The sequence below is a fragment of the Cherax quadricarinatus genome, chromosome 9, assembly GCF_038502225.1.
Source record: "Cherax quadricarinatus isolate ZL_2023a chromosome 9, ASM3850222v1, whole genome shotgun sequence".
Classification (NCBI taxonomy): domain Eukaryota; kingdom Metazoa; phylum Arthropoda; class Malacostraca; order Decapoda; family Parastacidae; genus Cherax; species Cherax quadricarinatus.
The window spans coordinates 57,109,110-57,131,302 of NC_091300.1; the positions used below are offsets into that span (position 1 = coordinate 57,109,110).

The 22,193-nt window shown below is 42.1% G+C and overlaps 1 protein-coding gene across 1 annotated transcript in view; it reads left to right on the forward strand.

Moving 5' to 3' along the window:
* The window catches only part of LOC128686029 (phospholipid-transporting ATPase ABCA3), a gene marked incomplete at its 3' end in the record, with an annotated part of 363,040 nt that overhangs the window by 313,641 nt on the left and 27,206 nt on the right, over positions 1-22,193 (forward strand). Inside the window, 2 exon segments of the mRNA XM_070083443.1 lie at positions 5,674-5,836; positions 7,577-7,713. Of these exon segments, the coding sequence (XP_069939544.1) occupies positions 5,674-5,836; positions 7,577-7,713 (300 nt within the window).

Below are 22,193 nucleotides of genomic sequence, written 5' to 3' on the forward strand. Positions count from 1 at the left end.
GCACTGGTCCTAGGACTGGCCCTTGTGGAACCCCGCTCGTCACATGCGCCCACTCTGACACCTTGCTGCGTACCACGACTCGTTGTTGCCACCCTTCAAAGTATTCTCTGATCCATTGCATTGCCTTTCTTCCTATGTGTACCTGTTCCTCTAGCTTTTTCACTAATCTCTTGTGAGGGACTGTGTCAAAGGCCTTCTCGCACTCCAAGGAAATGCATTCTATGCACCTCTCTCTCTTATGTCTTACTTCTGTTACCTAGGCATAAAACTACAGTAGGTTTGTGACACAGGATTTCCCTTTCCTGAAACAGTGCTGGTTGTCATTCATAAGCTTGTTTCTTTCTTGGTGTTCCACCACTCTCCTGCTGAGAATTTCCATGACTTTGCATACTTTACACGTCAGTGACACTGGGCTGTAGTTTAATGCCTCGAGTCTGTCTCCTGTCTTAAAAATTGGGACTATATTTGCTGCCTTACATACCTGAGGTAGTTGCCCAGTTTCAGTGGATGTTGAAGAGTGTTGTTAGTGGCACACACAGCATCTCTGTTCCCTTTCTAAGGACCCATGTATAGACGTTTAGCGGTCCCACCGACTTTAAGGCATCAAGTTTATGTAACAGCCTCGTCACCTCCTCCTTGGTTGTGCGTATTTCATCCAGCACTTGTTGGTGTACTCCCCTGTTTTGACTTCCTGGAATCCTTCCTGTCTCCACTGTATATACTTCTTTAAATCTCATGTTGAGCTTCTAGCATACTTCTTGATTATTTCTTGTGAACGCCCCACCATCCTTCCTCAAGCTGACTGCTGTTTTCCTCCTGATGTGGGTATACAACAGCTTCAGGTCAGACTTGACTTTCGACACTATGTCATTTTCGTATTGCTGCTGGGCCTCCCTCCTTATCTGTCCATACTTATTTCTGGCTCTTCAACTAATATCTTTATTTTCCGGGTCCTTTGACTTCTGTACTTTTTCCATTCTCTAGCACACTTAGTTTTTGCCTTCCTACACCTTTGGGTGAACCAAGGGCTCGCTCTGGTCTTCCCAATATTTCTATTTTCCTTGGGAACAAACCTCTCCACTCCCTCCTTGAATTTGCTTGTCACATAGTCGATTAATTCGTTTACTGATTTTCCTACTAATTCTCTTACCCACTGAAGCTCTTACAGAAAGTTCCACATGCCCATGTAGTCCCTTTTTTTGTAGTTTGGCTTCTCCCATCCTATTCCTGCTACCTTCTCCACTTGTAACTCTAATATGCATTCAAAGCTCAGAACTAAGTGATCACTAGCTCCGAGGGGCCTTTTGTACATGATGTCCTCGAAGTCCGAACTGCTCAAAGTGAATACGAGGTCCAGTTTTGCTGGTTCATCCTCACCTCTCTCTGGTAGTATCCCTAAAATATTGCTGCATGAGTTTTTCCAGTACCACATTCATCGTCTTGGCTCCCTATATTTCAGGATCCCCCCCCTCCATCCCATTTGTCTCCACGTTTTCCCAGTTAATCTCCTTGTGACTGAAATCACCTATAACTGGTAACTCTGCTCTTCTCATGTGAACTTTTCTGGCCACCTCAGCTAGTGTGTCCACCACTGCTCCTTTGTTTTCTTCATATTCTTCTCATGGCCTCCTGCAGCTCTGTGGCATGTTGTATATCACTGGAATTACCTCTTTAAGGCCCCCAGACTGAATTTTTCCTACTATGTAGTCTCTTTTGCCCAGTCCATCCATTCCTTCCATTTCCTTAAATCCGAACCTATTTTTTATGAGCAGTGCAACTCCACCCCCTCTCTGCCTCTCTACCTTTCTTCAGGATCTGACATCTGGGTAGAAAGACTGCATCTTTTATCAGCCTGGTGAGTTTCGTTTCTGTGAGTGATGTGGAGAAAATTCTCCAGAAAGGGGGTATCTCTCGGCCCTCTCAACCCCCTTCAGCCCCCTGAGGAAGTTGAGGGACTCAGCTCTCCCAGAAGAGGGGCTAATGGCCTCTCTTACTTCCTGGTAAACATTTTAATTTGATCTGCATGTTGATACCAGCATCAACCAATGTCATAGTCATGCCATACTCTTCTTGCTAGAGATCAGTGTTCACAAATACTAGCGACAGTGAAACGAGAGTATTGACTCTCTTTCCCTTAGCAGGAAAATTAAAGAAAAACCTTGCACCACTTTACCTACAATGTGGGACTATGATGAATTGTGGTCTATAGCTAGATAACAAAAAATCTACCATCTTGTATTGAATATTGTGACGATGTTTAGCAAGGAGAGAAATCACACTCATTTCAACATATCCTAGTAGGGAGCAGGTGAGGGGTGCTGTGCAGATCAGATTGGATTCAAGAGACAGACAAGTAATATGCATCACTTGGGCATCGCCCCCTTACCTGAAAGGACAAAGGGACAATAGTGACTAGTGCATTTTTGACTCTTGTTCATCTATATACCTAAAACTCGTTCTTATACACCTTCAAATTCACAACAAAGGGGCCTTCTTGGATGTAGCTGTGAGAAGGTTGAATTCATTAAAGCTAAGTATATTTCATTTTATGTCTTTCAATAGACTTAGCTTTTAGAATTCCCCATAAGTGCTATGGTGTCTGGGGATGCCTCCTTGATTCTGTCATGCCACTCTGCACATTTATTTGTTATTCCATCAGCATTTTCATTTCAAACCTTCAACTTCTTTTCTAAAACTGTAGTCATGAGGGTACATTGAGGTTCAAGAAGTGGGAGACCTAGCGAGGAACTATGCAAGGTTTCTGTGAAGGTGGAGTTTGTGATGTGAGGAGTGGGGGCAGTGGGTGCAACATGTGGATTTTGGGTTAAATTGTTTGGTTGCATTGGGGTTGTCAGGGTTGAGGGCCTTCTGTAGGTGAGTCTGAGGGAAGTTGTATTTGCTCTTTCTCCTGAGTCTGAGTTCTCCTGCCCATTTCCATCTTTGCATCTCTTTCTTCCTTGCAGCTTTGCACCCTCTCAGTTTCTGCCTTTCTCCTCGTGTTCTGTCGTGGTCGAGGTGAGCCCTTCAGTATGCCGATATGTCCGTTAGTCGTGCTTTCTTCTGCAGGATGCTGTTTCGAGCTGATTCTACCTTGAAAATTACTTTTTGACTGGCCGGTTTCCTTCACTTTCAAACCCTCCTATTCTCATAAAATTTGTCAGCTGAGTAATGCCACCCTCTCCTATTGCTTTCATGATACTTTTATTCACTTTTATCTCCCCCCCCCTGTTTTCTTGCTTCATAAGTTTTTCCTTGAACTCTCCCTTTTATACTTCCACTGCATTTCCGTTTGCAACCCCTGATTCGATTTAGTTGCCTCCATCACAGCTTTCCTATCTTCAATATATTCTCTATCTGTTGTCCCTGTACTCGGTGGTCAGTCATTTTTCCTTCTCATCCTTTCCTAGGCACCACTGTCGTCTGTTATAGCCTCTGCATATATCTTATTTGGTTTAAGTGCACCTCAGATGTGTCCAGTGCTATATTCACCCCAAGAGCCTTTTCCTTGAGTGAGGTTTGTAATCTCTAGCCCCCTAGATTGTACTCCACCTGCAGTCTTGTTTGCTCTTCCCTAATCCTAATCTTCATGACTTTGTACTTGGTGGGGTTGAACTCCAGCAGCCAGTTTCTGGACCAGGCATGCGGCCTGTCCAGATCCCTTTGTAGCCTTCTTACAGTCGAAGAAAACGCAGTCTACCCACTCCTCTCTCTCTCTCTCTCATGTCTTACTGCTGTCATTCTGTCATAGAACTCCAGTAGGTTTGTGACACAGGATTTCCTGTCCCTGAAACTGTGTTGATTCCGTTGATAAGCTCATTCCTTTCTAGGTGCTCCACCACTCTTCTCTTGATAATCTTCTCCATGACTTTGCATACTGTACATGTGAGTGATACTGGTCCATAGTTTCATGCTTCATGTCTGTCTCCTTTCAAAAAAAAAAAAAAAAAAAAAAAAAAAAATGGGACTACATTTACTCTCTTCTATACCTTAGGTAGTCACCCTGTTTCGATAGATGTGTGGAAGATTGGTGTTAGTCATACACAGCGCCTCTGCTCTCTCTCTCTCAGAACCCATGGAGAGATATTATCTGGCCCCATTGCCTTTGAGGGATCTAGCTCGTTTAGCAGCCTCTTCACTTCTTCCTTGGTTGTATGTATTGTGTCCAACACTTGATGGTGTACCCCACCTCAGGAGTCCCTTCTGTCTATTCTGTGAACACATCTTTGAATCTCATGTTGAGCTCGTCTGATACTTCTCTTTCGTTTCGTGTGGTCTTCCCTCCTTCCTTCCTCAGCCTGATTACCTGGTCATTGACTGTTGTTTTTCTCCAGATTTGACTTTCGCTGCTATGTCATTTTCGTACTGTCGTTGAGCCTCCCTTCTTACCTGTGCATATTCATTTCTGGCTCTATGACTGCTCTCCATATTCTCCTGGGTCCTTTGATTTTTATGCTGCTTCCATTCGCCAGCACACCCTGCGTCATTATGTACTGGAGTGCGATAAAATTAATGAATTTAGAAACAACTCACTCAGAAGTGTTCAAGAAATGGCTAAGTATTTTATCCACAGTGGTATATTACAGACCATTCTGGAGAAATACCCTGACTTTGCTAGCTGTAAATAAAGCATTACCACATGTGTGCATGTGTGTGTGTGTGTGTGTGTGTGTGTGTGTGTGTGTGTGTGTGTGTGTGTGTGTGTGAGTATGAGTGTGTGTGTGTATGAGTGTGAGTGTGTGTATGAGTGTGTGTGAGTATGAGTGTGTGTGCGTGTGTGTATGAGTTTGTGTGTGTGTGTGTGTGTGTGTGTTTATGTGTGTGTGTGTATGAATTTGTATGTGTGTGTGTGTGTGTGTGTGTGTGTGTGAGAGAGAGAGAGACTCAGCAATCAACATTTGCACCAATAACTCACTACAGTTGTGACCGGGTGTGGAAGTGTGAATTGCTCATTACTCTAAAATTTGTTCATGATTGCAGCCATGTATAAACGTAAGTAACCATTCTTACAGTATTCATTACCTTTGTAACTTGTGAGTTCATTACCTTTGTAACTTGTGAGTTCATTACCTTGTACCTAGTTCAGCCATCAAAACTTTGGAGCCCGGTCCCTGGACCCATTGTGTACCTCTGTAATCTGTAAATACCTTTGTAACTTGTAATGATTGTGACTAGACCTACCTGGAGTTCATTACCTTTGTAAATTGTGAGTTCATTACCTTTGTAAATTGTGAGTTCATTGCCTCTGTAGCTTGCTCAGCTATCAAAACTTTGAGGCCCAGTCCCTGGACCCATTATGTACCTCTGTAATCTTTTGACTACCGCCCACAGGATGGGTATGGGGTGCATAATAAACATATTAAACTAACAGCACACTTGGTTTGGGCTTCTCTACACCTTTGAGTGAACCAAGGGCTCATCCTGGTCTCGTTATTTCTGTTACCCTTGGGTACAAACCTGTGTGTGTGTGTGTGTGTGTGTGTGTGTGTGTGTGTGTGTGTGTGTGTGTGTGTGTGTGTGTGTGTGTGTGTGTGTGTGTGTGTGTGTGTGTATGTGTGTGTATTTCTGTAGCTCTGTATATTAACGTTGTGTATATGTTGTAAATATACTATATTTGACAAGTATATGCGACATGTAACTCATTGTACTTATCTACTGTGAATTAACCTCCCTTAGCAATGTGCGCAGAAGTTGGCCATAAGAAATGCTTTGAGGAAAAGTCGTACTTCATGCTAGACAAGTATGCCATGGCACCTGACCTGCTCACACTCTTCATCAACGGGGTCGTCTTCTTCGCAATCCTGGTCGTTATTGAAGCTGGGTACACCAGTATATTTTCGTGAGTTCCAACTGAGTTGTCAAGGAGAGAAAATAAAGGCACAATATCGAACAATACACCAATAACTCACACACATGAGAATGAAACTTATGACGAAATTTCGGTCCAACTTGGACGACGTTTCGGTCCGACTTGGACTAGTTTCACTCTCCTATATGTGAGTTATTTGTATTTTGAGTTGTCAAGAAACTTGTATCATAATATAAAATGCCCATTAAACTCAGAGGGCATTAATATAGAAAGTTTATGGGTCACATTGTGTCAGTGTTTCTGGAAATATAGGAGCTAAATTTGTGTAGGTCTTCAGCGGGTCAGGCTTATTGGACGCAGTGCGTCCAACAAGCCTGAATTATACATTCCAAACCAATCCTATGAGGTGTAGTGAGAAACATGCATTCAGAGGTTAATGATACACAGAAATTTGACTCTAGTAATGTTTCAGCTTATCAAGCTGCAGTGATTAACTGGCAACACTCATTTTTCTGGTCAATGATATTACACCAACTTGGGGATAGTTCTACAGACTGTATGAGGAGCTCAAAACTTGTCTTTGTCTCCAAGTGCCAACTCTAAAATATGCAAGATAAGTAAAGTAAAAGGACACAAGTGCAACTAATGTGAAATTTTTATTGTGGCAACGTTTCGCTCTCCAGGAGCTTTGTCAAGCCGTAACGGCTTAACAAAGCTCCTGGAGAGCGAAAGGTTGCCACAATAAAATGTCACATTAGTTGCACTTGTGCCCTTTTACTTTACATATTATCGGTAATTGTACCAACATTATTACAATATGCAAGATAAGCTTGCTATACAAAATTTCTGATATTTTTTTTTTTTTTTTTTTTGCAGCGTTTGCCAAAAACGTAGCAAAATGCATTAGAATTGTTTAATCAGACTCTTCGTGAAGAACTCATGTTTATCTGGGACAAATAACAAAAAAGGCTTCAATACACTCACGTGATCATTTTTGATGGAACTTTCGTTAAATATTACATGATTTAAAAATAAAATTCTGATCTTTGAAAAAACTATCTGAATATACAATTTGTCACAAATCAGAGCCAATTTGAAAAACCTGCCGCCATTATCGAATTCAGCAACACCAAAATACCTAAATACCTTCCAGTATCTTTGGCAACGATTTTTTTTATTGATCAGTGTAACGTTCAACTGATAATAGACTGAGGTTGGATATTTTGCGAGGAATCAGGTATTAAGTGATTATTTTTAAATTTATGATGGAACGTGTGAAAAATATTTAGTGATAAACAATTCATTTTCTTGTAGTACATCAGATATCTGATGTACTACATGTTGCTCTGTTTTGTGTGATTGTAAATTAATCAACAAATGTCAGTCTCACTTTGTAATGTCTATAAACCCCAAGTAATAATAATATCAGAAGTCCATTCTTTAAGTAGATAAAATGGTTTCTGACTTCAATCAGTCAAGGCCATACCACTACACACACAAAAACTGTAATTCCCTTCGATTTATGTTGCCTACACAACATACCGTACGACTAAATCATTTACTAGTTTGCCTTTTCTCAGTTATTTCAATACAAAATTTATTACCTTTCTGTTATTCTTCTTGCAAGAAATATTCATTTGCTGCAGAGCTCGTCACACCGTATCTGTTTTTACACCAGCGAACTGTATTCAGACTTGCACCATTTGCGCCGAATGAACAGTATATTAGCAAATAAATGAAGTAACTCACTCTTAATTTTGTCACCCTTAGGAAGATGTGGTGGCGAGTGAGAGGCCGTGTGGAGGCTCAGGTGAACGCTGGGGACGAAGTAGACAAAGATGAGGACGTAGCTGCCGAAGTTGCTCTAGTGAACACTATGCTGCAGAGGAGGAACGTGCAGGCTACAGGTGATGATGTGTTGGTAGCTATGGTTCTTCAGTGGTTGCTAGTGACTGAGCGACAGCTAGTGTTCTGAGTAACTGATATTGACTGTGAGAGGTACTTTGTGTTCGTGAGTGGTTGCAGGTGTTCCTGGGGTTTGCTAGCGACAGTGAATAATAGCTAGTGTTCTAGAGTAATTGATACTGACTCTGAGTGGAGCGTATTTTCCTGAGTGTTAATGACTGTAAGTCGCAGCTAATGTTCCTGAGTCTTTGCTCAGGAACATCAGCAATAGCTGATGTTCCTGAGATGTTGTTTTTTCTGTGAATCGTATTATTATTATTATTATAATCAAGGGGGAAGCGCTAAACCCGGAGGATTATGCAGCGCCTAGGGGGGGGATGTGGAAGGCATTCAGGCTTAATTCGGGGAACTGGAGCACAGATCCAATTCCCTAAATCAAGAGCCCCTCACCAACATCAAGGAACCTTCCTTGAGGGGTCTGTGAATCGTAGCTAGTGCTGCTGAGTGGTTATCGGTATTCTTAAGAGATGTTTGTGACTGTGAGTGGTAGCTAGTGTTCCTGATAGATGTTAGTGTTCTGAGTTGCTGCTAGTAGCAGATTGTGCTGATGAGTTCCTCATACATTTTCAGAACAGTTGCTGATGACCGTGAATGATAAGTGGTGTTTGTGAGTATTTCCAGAGCATTTAGAAAGGCAACCGGTGTTGCTGAGTGGTTATTTGTGACTGTGATTCGTAGCTAATGTTCTTAAGTGGTTATTTGTGACTGTAATTCGTAGCTAATGTTCCTGAGTGGTTCCTAACGATTGCAGGTGTATAGTTGAGAGAAATATAGTCGAGAGAAAATAGTATTGATTTTAATATGAATATAAGTTCAGAGTTACATAAATGATTTTAATTTATTAATAGAATTTGTGAGGAATTAATCTATGCATGACATGTCAGTCATAAATTTCACTTGACAGCAGGTACAAAGGAGTCCCTCCTACATGACCTTACACAGGTAATGACACGGGGACAGGAAATGGGTCTCGTCCTGAATCCATCCTAATGTGAAATCATCTCAGTCAGTCAACAAACCTTTGTAACTTGTCATGATTGTGACTAGACCTACCTGGAGTTCATTACCTTTGTAAATTGTGAGTTCATTACCTTTGTAAATTGTGAATTCATTACCTCTGTAACTTGCTCAGCTATCAAAACTTTGAGGCCCAGTCCCTGGACCAATTATGTACCTCTGTAATCCTTTGACTACCGCCCACAGGATGGGTATGGGGTGCATAATAAACATATTAAACTAACTAAACAGTCAACAAGTGATAAATGCAGTGAGATCAAAACTACCAGGAGCAGCAGTCATTGCCCCCACAAATAGTGTCTTGCTAGGAGCACCTCTGGGAAGCAATGCCATTGACACAATTCTCAGGAAGAAATTGGAAGAGTTAAGGAGAATGGAACAACGAATAGGCAATCTGGACACCCACGATGCCTTGTACCTTCTCACAAAGTGCTTGAGTCTGCCCAGGTTGACATATTTCCTAAGATGTGCACCTTCATATGATAACCCTATACTGCACGAATATGACAGTATTCTGAGGCAGATTTTTACGAAATTACTTAACCTTACTCTAGAAGACGGGCAGTGGAACCAAGCTACACTTCCAGTCAGACTAGGAGGCATTGGTGTCCGCAAGTCATCACAGATTGCGTTACCTGCTTTTCTGTTCTCGTGTATTGCATCCAGAGAGCTTGTAGCAGCGATTCTCCCTGAACATCTTAGGGACAAGATTGGAGTCCAGGACCAAATTATTATTATTATAATCAAGGGGGAAGCGCTAAACCAGGAGGATTATACAGCGCCTGGGGGGGGGATGTGGAAGGCATTCAGGCTTAATTTGGGGAACTGGAGCACAGATCCAATTCCCTAAATCAAGAGCCCCTCACCAACATCAAGGAACCTTCCTTGAGGGGTCCAGGACCAAAAATTCATTGACGGAGCAATGATCTGGGATAATCTAACGGGCTCTGAAACCAGACCTGCTCCCCCCAACAACTACAAACAGTCGCACTGGGATGGTCCAATAGTGGAAAATATAGCCTCAACAATGCTTCAGAGTGTGTCAGGGAAGGATAGAGCCCGCCTCCTGCCAGTGAGAGCCCCTCATGCTGGGGATTTTCTGTTGGCTGTTCCCAACTCCAGCCTTGGCACACGCCTCGACCCACAGACCATCCGCATCGGTGTTCCCCTTCGACTTGCCGCCCCTATTCTCGCCGAACACAGGTGTATTTGTGGCAGTGAAGCAGCAGACCGATTCGGGTACCACGGTCTTGTGTACCGCAAATCCGAGGGAAAGATTGCAAGACATGAGGAGGTTAATAACATTATCAAGAGGAGCCTCACAACAGCTGGATGCCCAGCAGTAAGGGAGCCACCCCAACTATGCAGATCTGATGGCAGCCAGATGCGTCCAGATGGTATCACCCTTCAAGCCTGGACAGATGGGAAGCAGGTGGTGTGGGACTATACATGTGCATCTACCGTGGCAGATACCTATCTCCAATACACCAGGGAGGAAGGAGGGGCAGCTGCCAGCTTCAGGGAGTCCCAAAAGTCTAGAAAATATGGAGAACTTGCCCATCATTATATGTTTGTTCCCATAGGCTCCGAGACCCTTGGCTCATGGGGAAAGAGTGCATCTAAATTCCTCAAGGGCGCTAGGAAAAAGACTCATCAGGGTAACTAGGGATCCCAGGGCAGCTAGTTTTCTGTTCCAGCGGCTCAGTGCGGCTGTTGAAAGGGGTAATGCCTGCTGTATTTTGGGCACACGCCCCAGCTCTGAGGAGCTGGATGAGATTTTCGCCTTATAATCGGTGATACACACGTAACAACATGTACCTTATATGCCACCTTTATATCAACAATGTATCTCTTAAATCTTCTGTACCATATTATGTAATAAAATATTCCTATTGGTAAAAAAAATATATATTAAAAGATGGGGTGGTAGGGGAAGTGGAATATTCAAACGGCTTAAGGAAGAAATCCAAATATTCTTACTTGAAGCCTTTTTATGCACTTCTCCGAGGCTATGGGTCCCACAATTTACACCAGAGGTAATGCATGCTGCATTTTGGGCACACGCCCCAGCTCTGAGGAGCTGGATGAGATTTTCGCCTTATAATCGGTGATACACACGTAACAACATGTATATATATATATATATATATATATATATATATATATATATATATATATATATATATATATATATATATATATATGCCACCTTTATATCAACAATGTATCTCTTAAATCTTCTGTGCCATATTATGTAATAATATATATATATATATATATATATATATATATATATATATATATATATATATATATATATATATATATATATATATATATATATATAATATGTCGTGCCGAATAGGTGAAATTGGTCAGCTAGCAAGAACCCATTTAAAATTAAGTCCTTCCTAAAATTTTCTCTTATACGTTTAAAGATATTAATGTAAAAATTAATAATTTTGTATCAAATGAACCTTAGAAAACTAACCTAACTTTATTATAACAAGCGCAGTTTAATTTAGCCTAATCCACCTAAATATATTTTGATAAGTTTAATAATAAACAAATACAATGAAATATATTTTTTATTTAGAGTAAGAATGACTTTTGCGAAATTATTACATACACAAATTTTTGCGTGCCTTATTCAGCAAGAAGAGCATTGCTATTTAAGCCAAAGTTGCAAGTCTTACCTATTCAGCACGACATATATATATATATATATATATATATATATATATATATATATATATATATATATATATATATATATATATATATATATATATATATATATATATGGTATAAACCTTGGTAATAAATACCGACAAGTTGGTTTAGAAAGACACGTAAGCAAACACTATAACATATTTATTAGAAAACGTTTCGGTCCTGGGACCTTGATCACTTCTAACATACAGAGGTAGAAAGACATTATATATATAGGCGGAGAGTGAGATGTGACGCACGTGACCTGAGGAATGTCATAAGAACATAAGAATGGAGGAACACTGTAGAAGGCCTACTGGCTCATGCGAGGCAGGTCTTTATCAAAACAACCTCTACCTTCTTTTCTTGAAATACGAGACGTTACTGTGAATTTCATATAACCTGTAGTTACCAGCGGTCGCAATATACACAACGAGAAGCAATTATTACTACAGAAAAAGCGTCCTTCCTCCAAAATTTGCACCAGTCAACTATAGTGATAATATAGCATTTATTGCGGTGGAGACGGAAAAAAAAAATAGAAAAGCCAGATACAGTGATTGATAAACAAGGAGGTGACCGTTCGTCATTGTAGGAGCTGAAAGATATCACCGGCTCTTCAACACGCAAGTTATACTTTTGTATCAGTCAAATCACATCTTACTCGGGTAGATAATTTCCAGTAGATCCTTCATGTGTTAGCTCAAATCACCGACCAGTATGTTTTAAATAAGTGACCCACTGATCAGAGCAGATCGACTGGTCCGGACCCTTGACTGGTCCGAACCCTTGACTGGTCCGAACCCGGGACTGGTTTCAAACAGTTTCGTTGGACAATAAAGCAGACTGTAAACGGATGGGGTTGTAGGCGCCCTTATAAACACAAACATTAAAAATCAGGAACGTGACGGTAAGCTGTCCAATATACAAAAAGAGTTAGAAACAGAAATACAAATAGCTAGAGCTTCATTTAAGGTTATTAATATAATATTCAAGAGGTTGCTAGTAGAATTGCAGTAAATCAACCATTCAAATCATTATGAAGCTGTGTGTAGTCTGTGGTCAGTCAAACAAACGGGCTTCCACATGGATAAATTGTCATTTTTGTGGAAATTGGTGTCACGCCCCTTGTGCAGATATCCCAGAACTAGCTACAAGCAGTATTAAAACAGAGAAGTGTTTCTGGGTATGCCCAAATGAGGAAACTCTGTGGACTAAAATCACAAGGGTATTAAAAGAGGACAACATCAAAGCTGCTTTCATAGAAAACCTGGAAGCTTTCTACAACAGATGGGAACATAAAAAGTCTGGGCTGAATGGTACTGCCCTTGATACTGGCCATGTAGTCACAAACTGTAAGGCTGGAGGTGATGTCCTGGGAGACAGTAATAGTAAAGCTGGAGGTGCTGTCCTGGGAGACAGTAATGGTGAAGCTGGAGATACTGTCCTGGGAGACAGTAATGGTGAAGCTGGAGATTTTGTCCAGGTAGTCGGGAATTATACGCAGGAAGGAATACATATAAATGACCTCATAGGGGACAGGAGCCATAGTAGGGAAACAAGTGTAGTCAAAGATAAGATAAAACCAATATTGCAAACTAGAAATACCGCAGGAAATAGCAAACAAGAGGACTCCAATAGCAATAGTGAGGATAAATTACCAAAAACAACTGGTGGGAGCTCCATTGTTGGTGCTAGGGAGGATAGAAGTAAGACAGGGAAACATGCACCAACAGGAAATACAGTCACAGAAACCCAAGGCAAGCGGAAACCAAGCCTGTGCACATACTATGCACTTGGTATCTGCTGGCATGGGAAATCTGGAAAAACAGATGGGACATGCAACTATGACCACCCTAGAAAATGCCATGCCCATATGACAACAGGAAAATGCAAACTCCCTTCCTGTAAGCTTTTTCACCCTGAAATGTGTACCTCTTCAGTACAGGAAAGACTGTGCTATAACTTAAATTGCCAGGCATACCATCTAAAGGGGACAAAAAGATACAAAACATCCAGGCCATGGGAAAACCTGGGTAGCCACAGCCACTCAAGAGGGAGAGGTTTTTTAGTGCCAGGAAGGAAAAAAAACTGGCAGGAAATGGCAGAAATCGTACACCAAATCCAGTCATTCCTGGAGTGGAACCACAGTCGATGGCCTCCACTCCAAACCAACAGATACAGATACTAATGCCGGAAAAAAATCCCCCCCCCAGTACCAACAATACCACCAGTCCGATAACATTCTTCTTTGCAAATATACAGGGTCTAAAGCCAGCAACAAACAACAAAATACCTTTCATCCGTGGACTGCTTGCAGAGGCAAAGGCAATGTTCGCGGCTTTCACTGAGACCCACATAAAGGATCACTTGGACAATGAAATATGGATCCCAGGTTACAACCTATACAGATGTGACAGAGTGAACAGGCAAAAGGGGGGGGGTTGGCCTGTACATTGCAGAGTCACTTGTTTGCACAGAACTGCTTAATGCCTCAAATGACGTAGTGGAAGTTTTAGCAGTAAAGGTCGAGAACCAAAACCTAGTCATTGTGGTAGTCTACAAGCCTCCGGATGCAAAATCCCAGCAATTCCAGGAACAGCTGTTAAAAATTGACCACTGTCTGGAAAATCTTCCAGCTCCTGCACCCAACATCTTGCTCCTGGGGGATTTCAACTTAAGGCACCTAAAATGGAGGAATATAGCAAATAATATTGTTGCAGTAATAACACCAGGAGGCAGCTCTGATGAAAACTCACACTCACGCGAGCTTCTAAATCTCTGCACAAAATTCAATTTAAACCAGCAAATAATAGAGCCTACTAGACTGGAGAATACACTAGACCTCATCTTCGCTAACAATGATGATCTGATAAGAAATATCACCATATCAAAAACAATATACTCAGATCACAACATAATTGAGGTTCAGTCATGTATGCGCGGAGCCCCAGACCGACATAATGAGATTAGTCACGAGGGAGCATTCACCAAATTCAACTTCAATAACAAAAACATAAAGCGGGACCAAGTAAACCAAGTCCTAACCGATATAAGCTGGGAAGATATACTAAGCAACACAGACCCCAACTTATGCCTAGAACAGATTAACTCGGTGGCACTCGATGTATGCACAAGGCTTATTCCTCTAAGAAAAAGGAGGAGTAGATGTAAAACAGAAAGAGACAGGCGCTCCCTTTACAAGCGACAGAAAAGAATAACAGAGCGGCTAAAAGAGGTCAATATATCTGAAATGCGTAGGGAGACACTGGTCAGAGAAATAGCAAGCATCGAACTTAAGCTAAAAGAATCCTTTAGGAGTCAGGAATCGCGGGAAGAACTAAAAGCCATAAATGAAATCGAAAGAAACCCAAAGTATTTCTTCTCCTATGCCAAATCAAAATCGAGAACAACGTCCAGTATTGGGCCCCTACTTAAACAAGATGGGTCCTACACAGATGACAGCAAGGAAATGAGTGAGCTACTCAAGTCCCAATATGACTCAGTTTTTAGCAAGCCGCTAACCAGACTGAGAGTCGAAGATCAAAATGATTTTTTTATGAGAGAGCCACAAAATTTGATTAACACAAGCCTATCCGATGTTATCCTGACGCCAAATGACTTCGAACAGGCGATAAATGACATGCCCATGCACTCTGCCCCAGGACCAGACTCATGGAACTCTGTGTTCATCAAGAACTGCAAGAAGCCCCTATCACGAGCCTTTTCCATCCTATGGAGAGGGAGCATGGACACGGGGGTCGTCCCACAGTTACTAAAAACAACAGACATAGCCCCACTCCACAAAGGGGGCAGTAAAGCAACAGCAAAGAACTACAGACCAATAGCACTAACATCCCATATCATAAAAATCTTTGAAAGGGTCCTAAGAAGCAAGATCACCACCCATCTAGAAACCCATCAGTTACACAACCCAGGGCAACATGGGTTTAGAACAGGTCGCTCCTGTCTGTCTCAACTATTGGACCATTACGACAAAGTCCTAAATGCACTAGAAGACAAAAAGAATGCAGATGTAATATATACAGACTTTGCAAAAGCCTTCGACAAGTGTGACCATGGCGTAATAGCGCACAAAATGCGTGCTAAAGGAATAACAGGAAAAGTCGGTCGATGGATCTATAATTTCCTCACTAACAGAACACAGAGAGTAGTCGTCAACAGAGTAAAGTCCGAGGCAGCTACGGTGAAAAGCTCTGTTCCACAAGGCACAGTACTCGCTCCCATCTTGTTCCTCATCCTTATATCCGACATAGACAAGGATGTCAGCCACAGCACCGTGTCTTCCTTTGCAGATGACACCCGAATCTGCATGACAGTGTCTTCCATTGCAGACACTGCAAAGCTCCAGGCAGACATCAACCAAATCTTTCAGTGGGCTGCAGAAAACAATATGAAGTTCAACGATGAGAAATTTCAATTACTCAGATATGGTAAACATGAGGAAATTAAATCTTCATCAGAGTACAAAACAAATTCTGGCCACAAAATAGAGCGAAACACCAACGTCAAAGACCTGGGAGTGATCATGTCGGAGGATCTCACCTTCAAGGACCGTAACATTGTATCAATCGCATCTGCTAGAAAAATGACAGGATGGATAATGAGAACCTTCAAAACTAGGGAGGCCAAGCCCATGATGACACTCTTCAGGTCACTTGTTCTATCTAGGCTGGAATATTGCTGCACACTAACAGCACCTTTCAAGGCAGGTGAAATTGCCGACCTAGAAAATGTACAGAGAACTTTCACGGCACGCATAACGGAGATAAAACACCTCAATTATTGGGAGCGCTTGAGGTTCCTAAACCTGTATTCCCTGGAACGCAGGAGGGAGAGATACATGATTATATACACCTGGAAAATCCTAGAGGGACTAGTACCGAACTTGCACACGAAAATCACTCACTACGAAAGCAAAAGACTTGGCAGACGATGCACCATCCCCCCAATGAAAAGCAGGGGTGTCACTAGCACGTTAAGATACCATACAATAAGTGTCAGGGGCCCGAGACTGTTCAACTGCCTCCCAGCACACATAAGGGGGATTACCAACAGACCCCTGGCAGTCTTCAAGCTGGCACTGGACAAGCACCTAAAGTCAGTTGCGGATCAGCCGGGCTGTGTCTCGTACGTTGGTTTGCGTGCAGCCAGCAGCAACAGCCTGGTTGATCAGGCTCTGATCCACCAGGAGGCCTGGTCACAGACCGGGCCGCGGGGGCGCTGACCCCCGGAACTCTCTCCAGGTAAACTCCAGGTAATATATATATATATATATATATATATATATATATATATATATATATATATATATATATATATATATATATATATATATATATATATATATATGAAATGCTTAACAATTCGCAAACAGGCGACATTATTTACAATCTTACAAACACTGTCTTTACATCCACAGCAGGACTCGAACCTGCTAACTCTATCAGAGTCCACAGTACTTTACCACGGAGCTAGACCCAAGATAAGTATGGGCGCTTAGCCGAAGCTAAGCACTGTTAGTAACTAACCGTACAATCTGGCGTGTTACTGTGTATACTACAGTAGAAGCAATGAGAACAGCTTGTTTGAACAGTGAAAAGACCAGTTCGCCAAACATCAAAAGTACCACAGGCAGCCAAAAAAAAAAAAAAATAAATAAGACCAGGCTAGAGACAAGCATGGGAGCTCAGACTCAGGAGGACCAGCACCCATTCACAAACACCTTTAACCCCCTACCCCCTCTCCCAAAATCAAATACAATAACCCCAAAACAAACTACACTCCGCACCCTCAGTCCCTCCATCACAAAATTTATCTTCACAGCGGTCTCCAATAGTATCCTGCCAGGTCTCTCTCTCCCCCAGCCCCCACTACCATAAATCTGAATGAAAGTTGTTATACAGTCACATCAGGAGGAAAACAACAGTCAAGGACCAGGTAATCAGGCTGAGGAAGGAAGGGGAGGAACTCAGAAAGAGTGACCAGGATGTCTGTGAAGAACTTAACACAAGATTTGGATAAGTATTCACAGTGGAGACAGATATGCTTCCAGAAAACCTAGGAGGTAGGGTGCATCAACAAGTGCTGGATACATTGCGCATAACCAAGGAGGACGAGGTGAAGAAACTGCTAGGTGAACTAGATTCCTCGAGGGCGGTGAGCCCAGATAACATCTCTATGTGTCCTGAGAGAGAGCAGAGGAACTGTGTGTGCCGCTATCAGCAGTCTTCAATAAATATGTCGAAACAGGATAACTACCTAAGGTGTGGAATACAGCAAATCTTCCATTTTTTAAGAAAGGATACTGACAGGCAGCATTAAAGTACAGACCAGCGTTACTGACATGTATAACATTTAATAACTTGGAGAAGATTATCAGCAGAAGAGTACTGAAGCACACACAAAGGACTGGGCTCATACATGACAATCCGCATGGCTTCAGAGATGGGAAATCTTGTGTCACAAATCTACTTAAGTTCCACGAGAAGGTTACAGAATACAGGAGATGGTTAAATTGCATCTTTTTTGAACTGTAAGAAGGGTTTCGACACCGTACCATACAAAAGACAAGTTCAGAAACCAGAGGAATATGCAGGAATAGTAGGGAAAGGACTGCAGTGAGTCAGGAAATACTTAACAGGAAGGAAAGAATGAATATTGTTACATGATGAGGTGTCATAGTGGGCCAATGTGTCAACTGGAAATCCAAAACTATTATTCGTAGGTCCGGTGCTGTTTCTCGTATATGTGAATGATATGATGGAAGGAATAGATTCAGAGGTGTCCCTGTTGCTAATGAGGTGAAGCTAATGAGGAAAATACAAGCGGATGAGCGAACGAGATATGACCAGAGCTTTAGTAAGATGGGGGAGGAAGAAGGATGAGTAAGGATGGAAATATGGTAAATGGGTAGGTAGGTGGAGGGGAGGTGGGGTAATAAAGGTAAATGGCCTAACCACTTTGGAGCATTTTATACAAGTGCGTGTGTGTGTTGTGTTATTCATGAATACATTGAATTCATAAGATGGGTACATCTCCTGCCCATCAATTGCACACAGGCCAACTGCATACCTGCATGCAGCTGAGTTGGCAGGATGCATACTTTTGCAATTGCCTTTTTTTGCACAATTGGTCGGTTGTAAGGCTGTTGCTGCAGATGGTGGTTGCAGGGCGTTCGATGCAGATTGGATGCCAACTTGGAGTTGGTTGGCTGAACAGTTTTTGAGGTGGTGTCCTTCCATTGGAGGTTTGCAGATGTTACAAGGTTAGTTGTAAGGTGTAGTCTGTCTGAAGTAAGTTTCCCAAAACCTAGGTGCATTTGTCCTTGTTGTTGGACATAGAATGGTTCTGGTGGTATCATTCTTCTGTATCTTTGGGGAAGTCACTCAGGATCCTTGTGAATGAACCGTCGGACTCTTGGTTGGAGGATCATTCTGTGGGTTCTCTGGAGAGGTGTGCTAATAATGTAGTCGGTGTAGTCGGTGGTGTTCATTGGTTGGGGAGGGTTTTCTCTGTCTGGTTTACAGAGTTCCTGCATGTCTTATAGTTGTCTCTTTTTTAGTTTATCTAGCTTGACGTTTATTGAAACTGTCTCCTGTTGGATGCGCAGGTCTTCCATCCTGATTCTGTCTCTGCCTGGTGCCAGTGATAAAGCGAAGTGCTCTGTTCTGGACTCTTTGAAGCTGTAGCATGTTTGATTTAGTTGTTAGTGACAATGGTGCGCAAGGGTATTCCAGCAAGAGTCTTATCATCATCTTATAAATTCAAATTCAAATTCAAAGTTTATTCTCTATAAGGATTACAATGCTGAGTTTACAGAATTTGGTTATTGTGTGGTTTACATGTAGTTAAATAATGATTACAGAGTGTACCACTAGAACACCTAGCATGGCTAGGCATTTCGGGCAGACTTAGCATTATGGCTAAGTGACTAAATACTAGTTTGTGAGTTTAGCAATGTGAATGCTTTTGTTTTGGCACAGTACATAGTTTCAGTATTGGAGAATCACAGGATTCATTATTTTAAGATTGAGGTTAATATTTCTGTTTATGGTCAAATGGGCGAGTGAGTGTAAGTGTGAACCACCAGGTGGTATTCGTGTAGTTAGTTGATGGGGTGTATCAGGGAGATAAGATGTTTTCTAATTGTAGTTTTGAAGGTGTTGAATGTGTCTGCAGTTCTAGAGTTCTCAGGTAGGGTGTTCCAGATATTAGGGCCTTTGACATACATTGAATTTTTGTAAAGGTTTAGTCGGACACGGGGAATGTCGTAGAGATGTTTGTGTCTGGTGTTATGCCTGTGGGTTCTGTCACAACTGTCAAGAAAGCATTTTAGGTCAAGGTTGATATTGGAGTTTAAGGTCCTGTAGATGTAGATTGCACAGTAGTAAGTGTGGATGTACTGAACAGGGAGTAAGTTTAGATCTATGAAGAGTGGGGGGGGTGTTGCCAGTGATGGGATTTAGTGATTATTCTTACTGCAGCTTTTTGTTGGGTTATTATTGGCTTTAGGTGTGTTGCTGCAGTTGATCCCCAAGCACAAATAGCATAGGTGAGGTATGGATAAATAAGTGAGTGGTATAGTGTGAGAAGGGCACTTTGCGGCACGTAGTATCGTATCTTGGAGAGGATCCCAACCATTTTGGATACTTTTTTGGTTATGTGTTGGATATGGGTGCTGAAATTCAGGTTTTTGTCAAGGAATAGGCCTAGGAATTTGCCCTCATTATGTCTGGTAATTAGAGTGTTGTCAATCTTAATGTTAATTTGTGCATCTCCTGCTCTGCTACCAAACATAATATAGTAGGTTTTGTCAGTGTTAAGCGTAAGTTTATTGGCTGTCATCCAAGTCGATATTTTGATCAGCTCCTCTTTAACAATGGTGTTGAGGGTGGCAAGATTAGGGCGAGAGATGACATAAGTCGTGTCATCAGCAAAGAGAATGGGTTTCAGGTGTTGGGATACGTTTGGAAGATCATTGATGTTGATGTATATGAGGAAGAGCAGGGGACCAAGGACACTTCCCTGGGGAACTCCAGTATCAAGTGGCCGTGTTGTTGATGCTGTGTCTTTAATGGTGACATACTGATACCTATTAGTAAGGTAAGATTTGAAATAAGCAAGCGCATGGCCTCTTATACCGTAATGGTCAAGTTTGTGGAGTAGGATGTCGTGGTCTACTGTGTCAAAAGCTTTTCTTAGGTCAATAAAAATTCCTAGTGGATATTCCTTATTTTCCAATGCTGTGTAAAGCAGATCTAGCATTTTTATGATTGCATCATTAGTGCTTTTATTTTTCCTGAATCCAAATTGGCAGGGGTTGAGTATGTTTTGTGCCGTTATAAATGAATATAGTCTACTGTGCACGAGTTTCTCAAAGATTTTGGATAGCAATGGTAAGTTTGATATTGGCCTATAGTTGTTTAAGTCTGTAGGGTCACCACCCTTATGTATTGGTATAACCCTTGCCATTTTGAGTAGTTTCGGGAAGGTGCTAGTTTCTAGTGACTTGTTAAAGAGTAATGAAATAGCATGCAAAAGGACATGGGCCGCTCGCTTGTACAGTAATGGTGGAACATGAGACAGATTCCCTGAGTTATTTTTAAGTGACTTTATAATCTCGGTGACTTCCCTGGGCTCAGTTGGTGCAAGATAGAAGGAATTTGGGAAATTCCCATCTAGGTAGTCCCCGGCATGGGCATTGGTATGTGGGATTTTATTGGCGAGATTAGATCCTATGGTTGAGAAGAAGTCGTTTATCTTGTTAGCTGTGTCAGTGGGATGCAGTGGTGTTTCATTAGGTTTAGTTAGAACAATATTCTTGTTTTTTTTTTAGTTTGTGGGTCCCTAGAATCTGAGAGAGTGTTTTCCAGGTCTTTTTTGTGTCTCCTCTAGTGTCTGTGAATCTACTGGAGTTTACCTGGAGTTTACCTGGAGAGAGTTCCGGGGGTCAACGCCCCCGCGGCCCGGTCTGTGACCAGGCCTCCTGGTGGATCAGAGCCTTATCAACCAGGCTGTTGCTGCTGGCTGCACACAAACCAACGTACGAGCCACAGCCTGGGTGGTCAGGAACCGACTTTAGGTGCTTGTCCAGTGCCAGCTTGAAGACTGCCAGGGGTCTGTTGGTAATCCCCCTTATGTATGCTGGGAGGCAGTTGAACAGTCTCGGGCCCCTGACACTTATTATATGGTCTCTTAACGTGCTAGTGACACCCCTGCTTTTCATTGTGGGGATGTTGCATCGTCTGTCAAGTCTTTTGCTTTCGTAGTGAGTGATTTTCGTGTGCAAGTTTGGTACTAGTCCCTCTTAGGATTTTCCAGGTGTATATAATCATGTATCTCTCCCGCCTGCGTTCCAGGGAATACAGTTTTAGGAACCTCAAGCGCTCCCAGAAATTGAGGTGTTTTATCTCTGTTATGCGCGCCGTGAAGGTTCTCTGTACATTTTCTAGCTCAGCAATTTCACCTGCCTTGAAAGGTGCTGTTAGTGTGCAGCAATATTCCAGCCTAGATAGAACAAGTGACCTGAAGTGTGTCATCATGGGCTTGGCCTCCCTAGTTTTGAAGGTTCTCATTATCCATCCTGTCATTTTTCTAGCAGATGCGATTGATACAGTGTTATGGTCCTTGAAGGTGAGATCCTCCGACATGATCACTCCCAGGTCTTTGA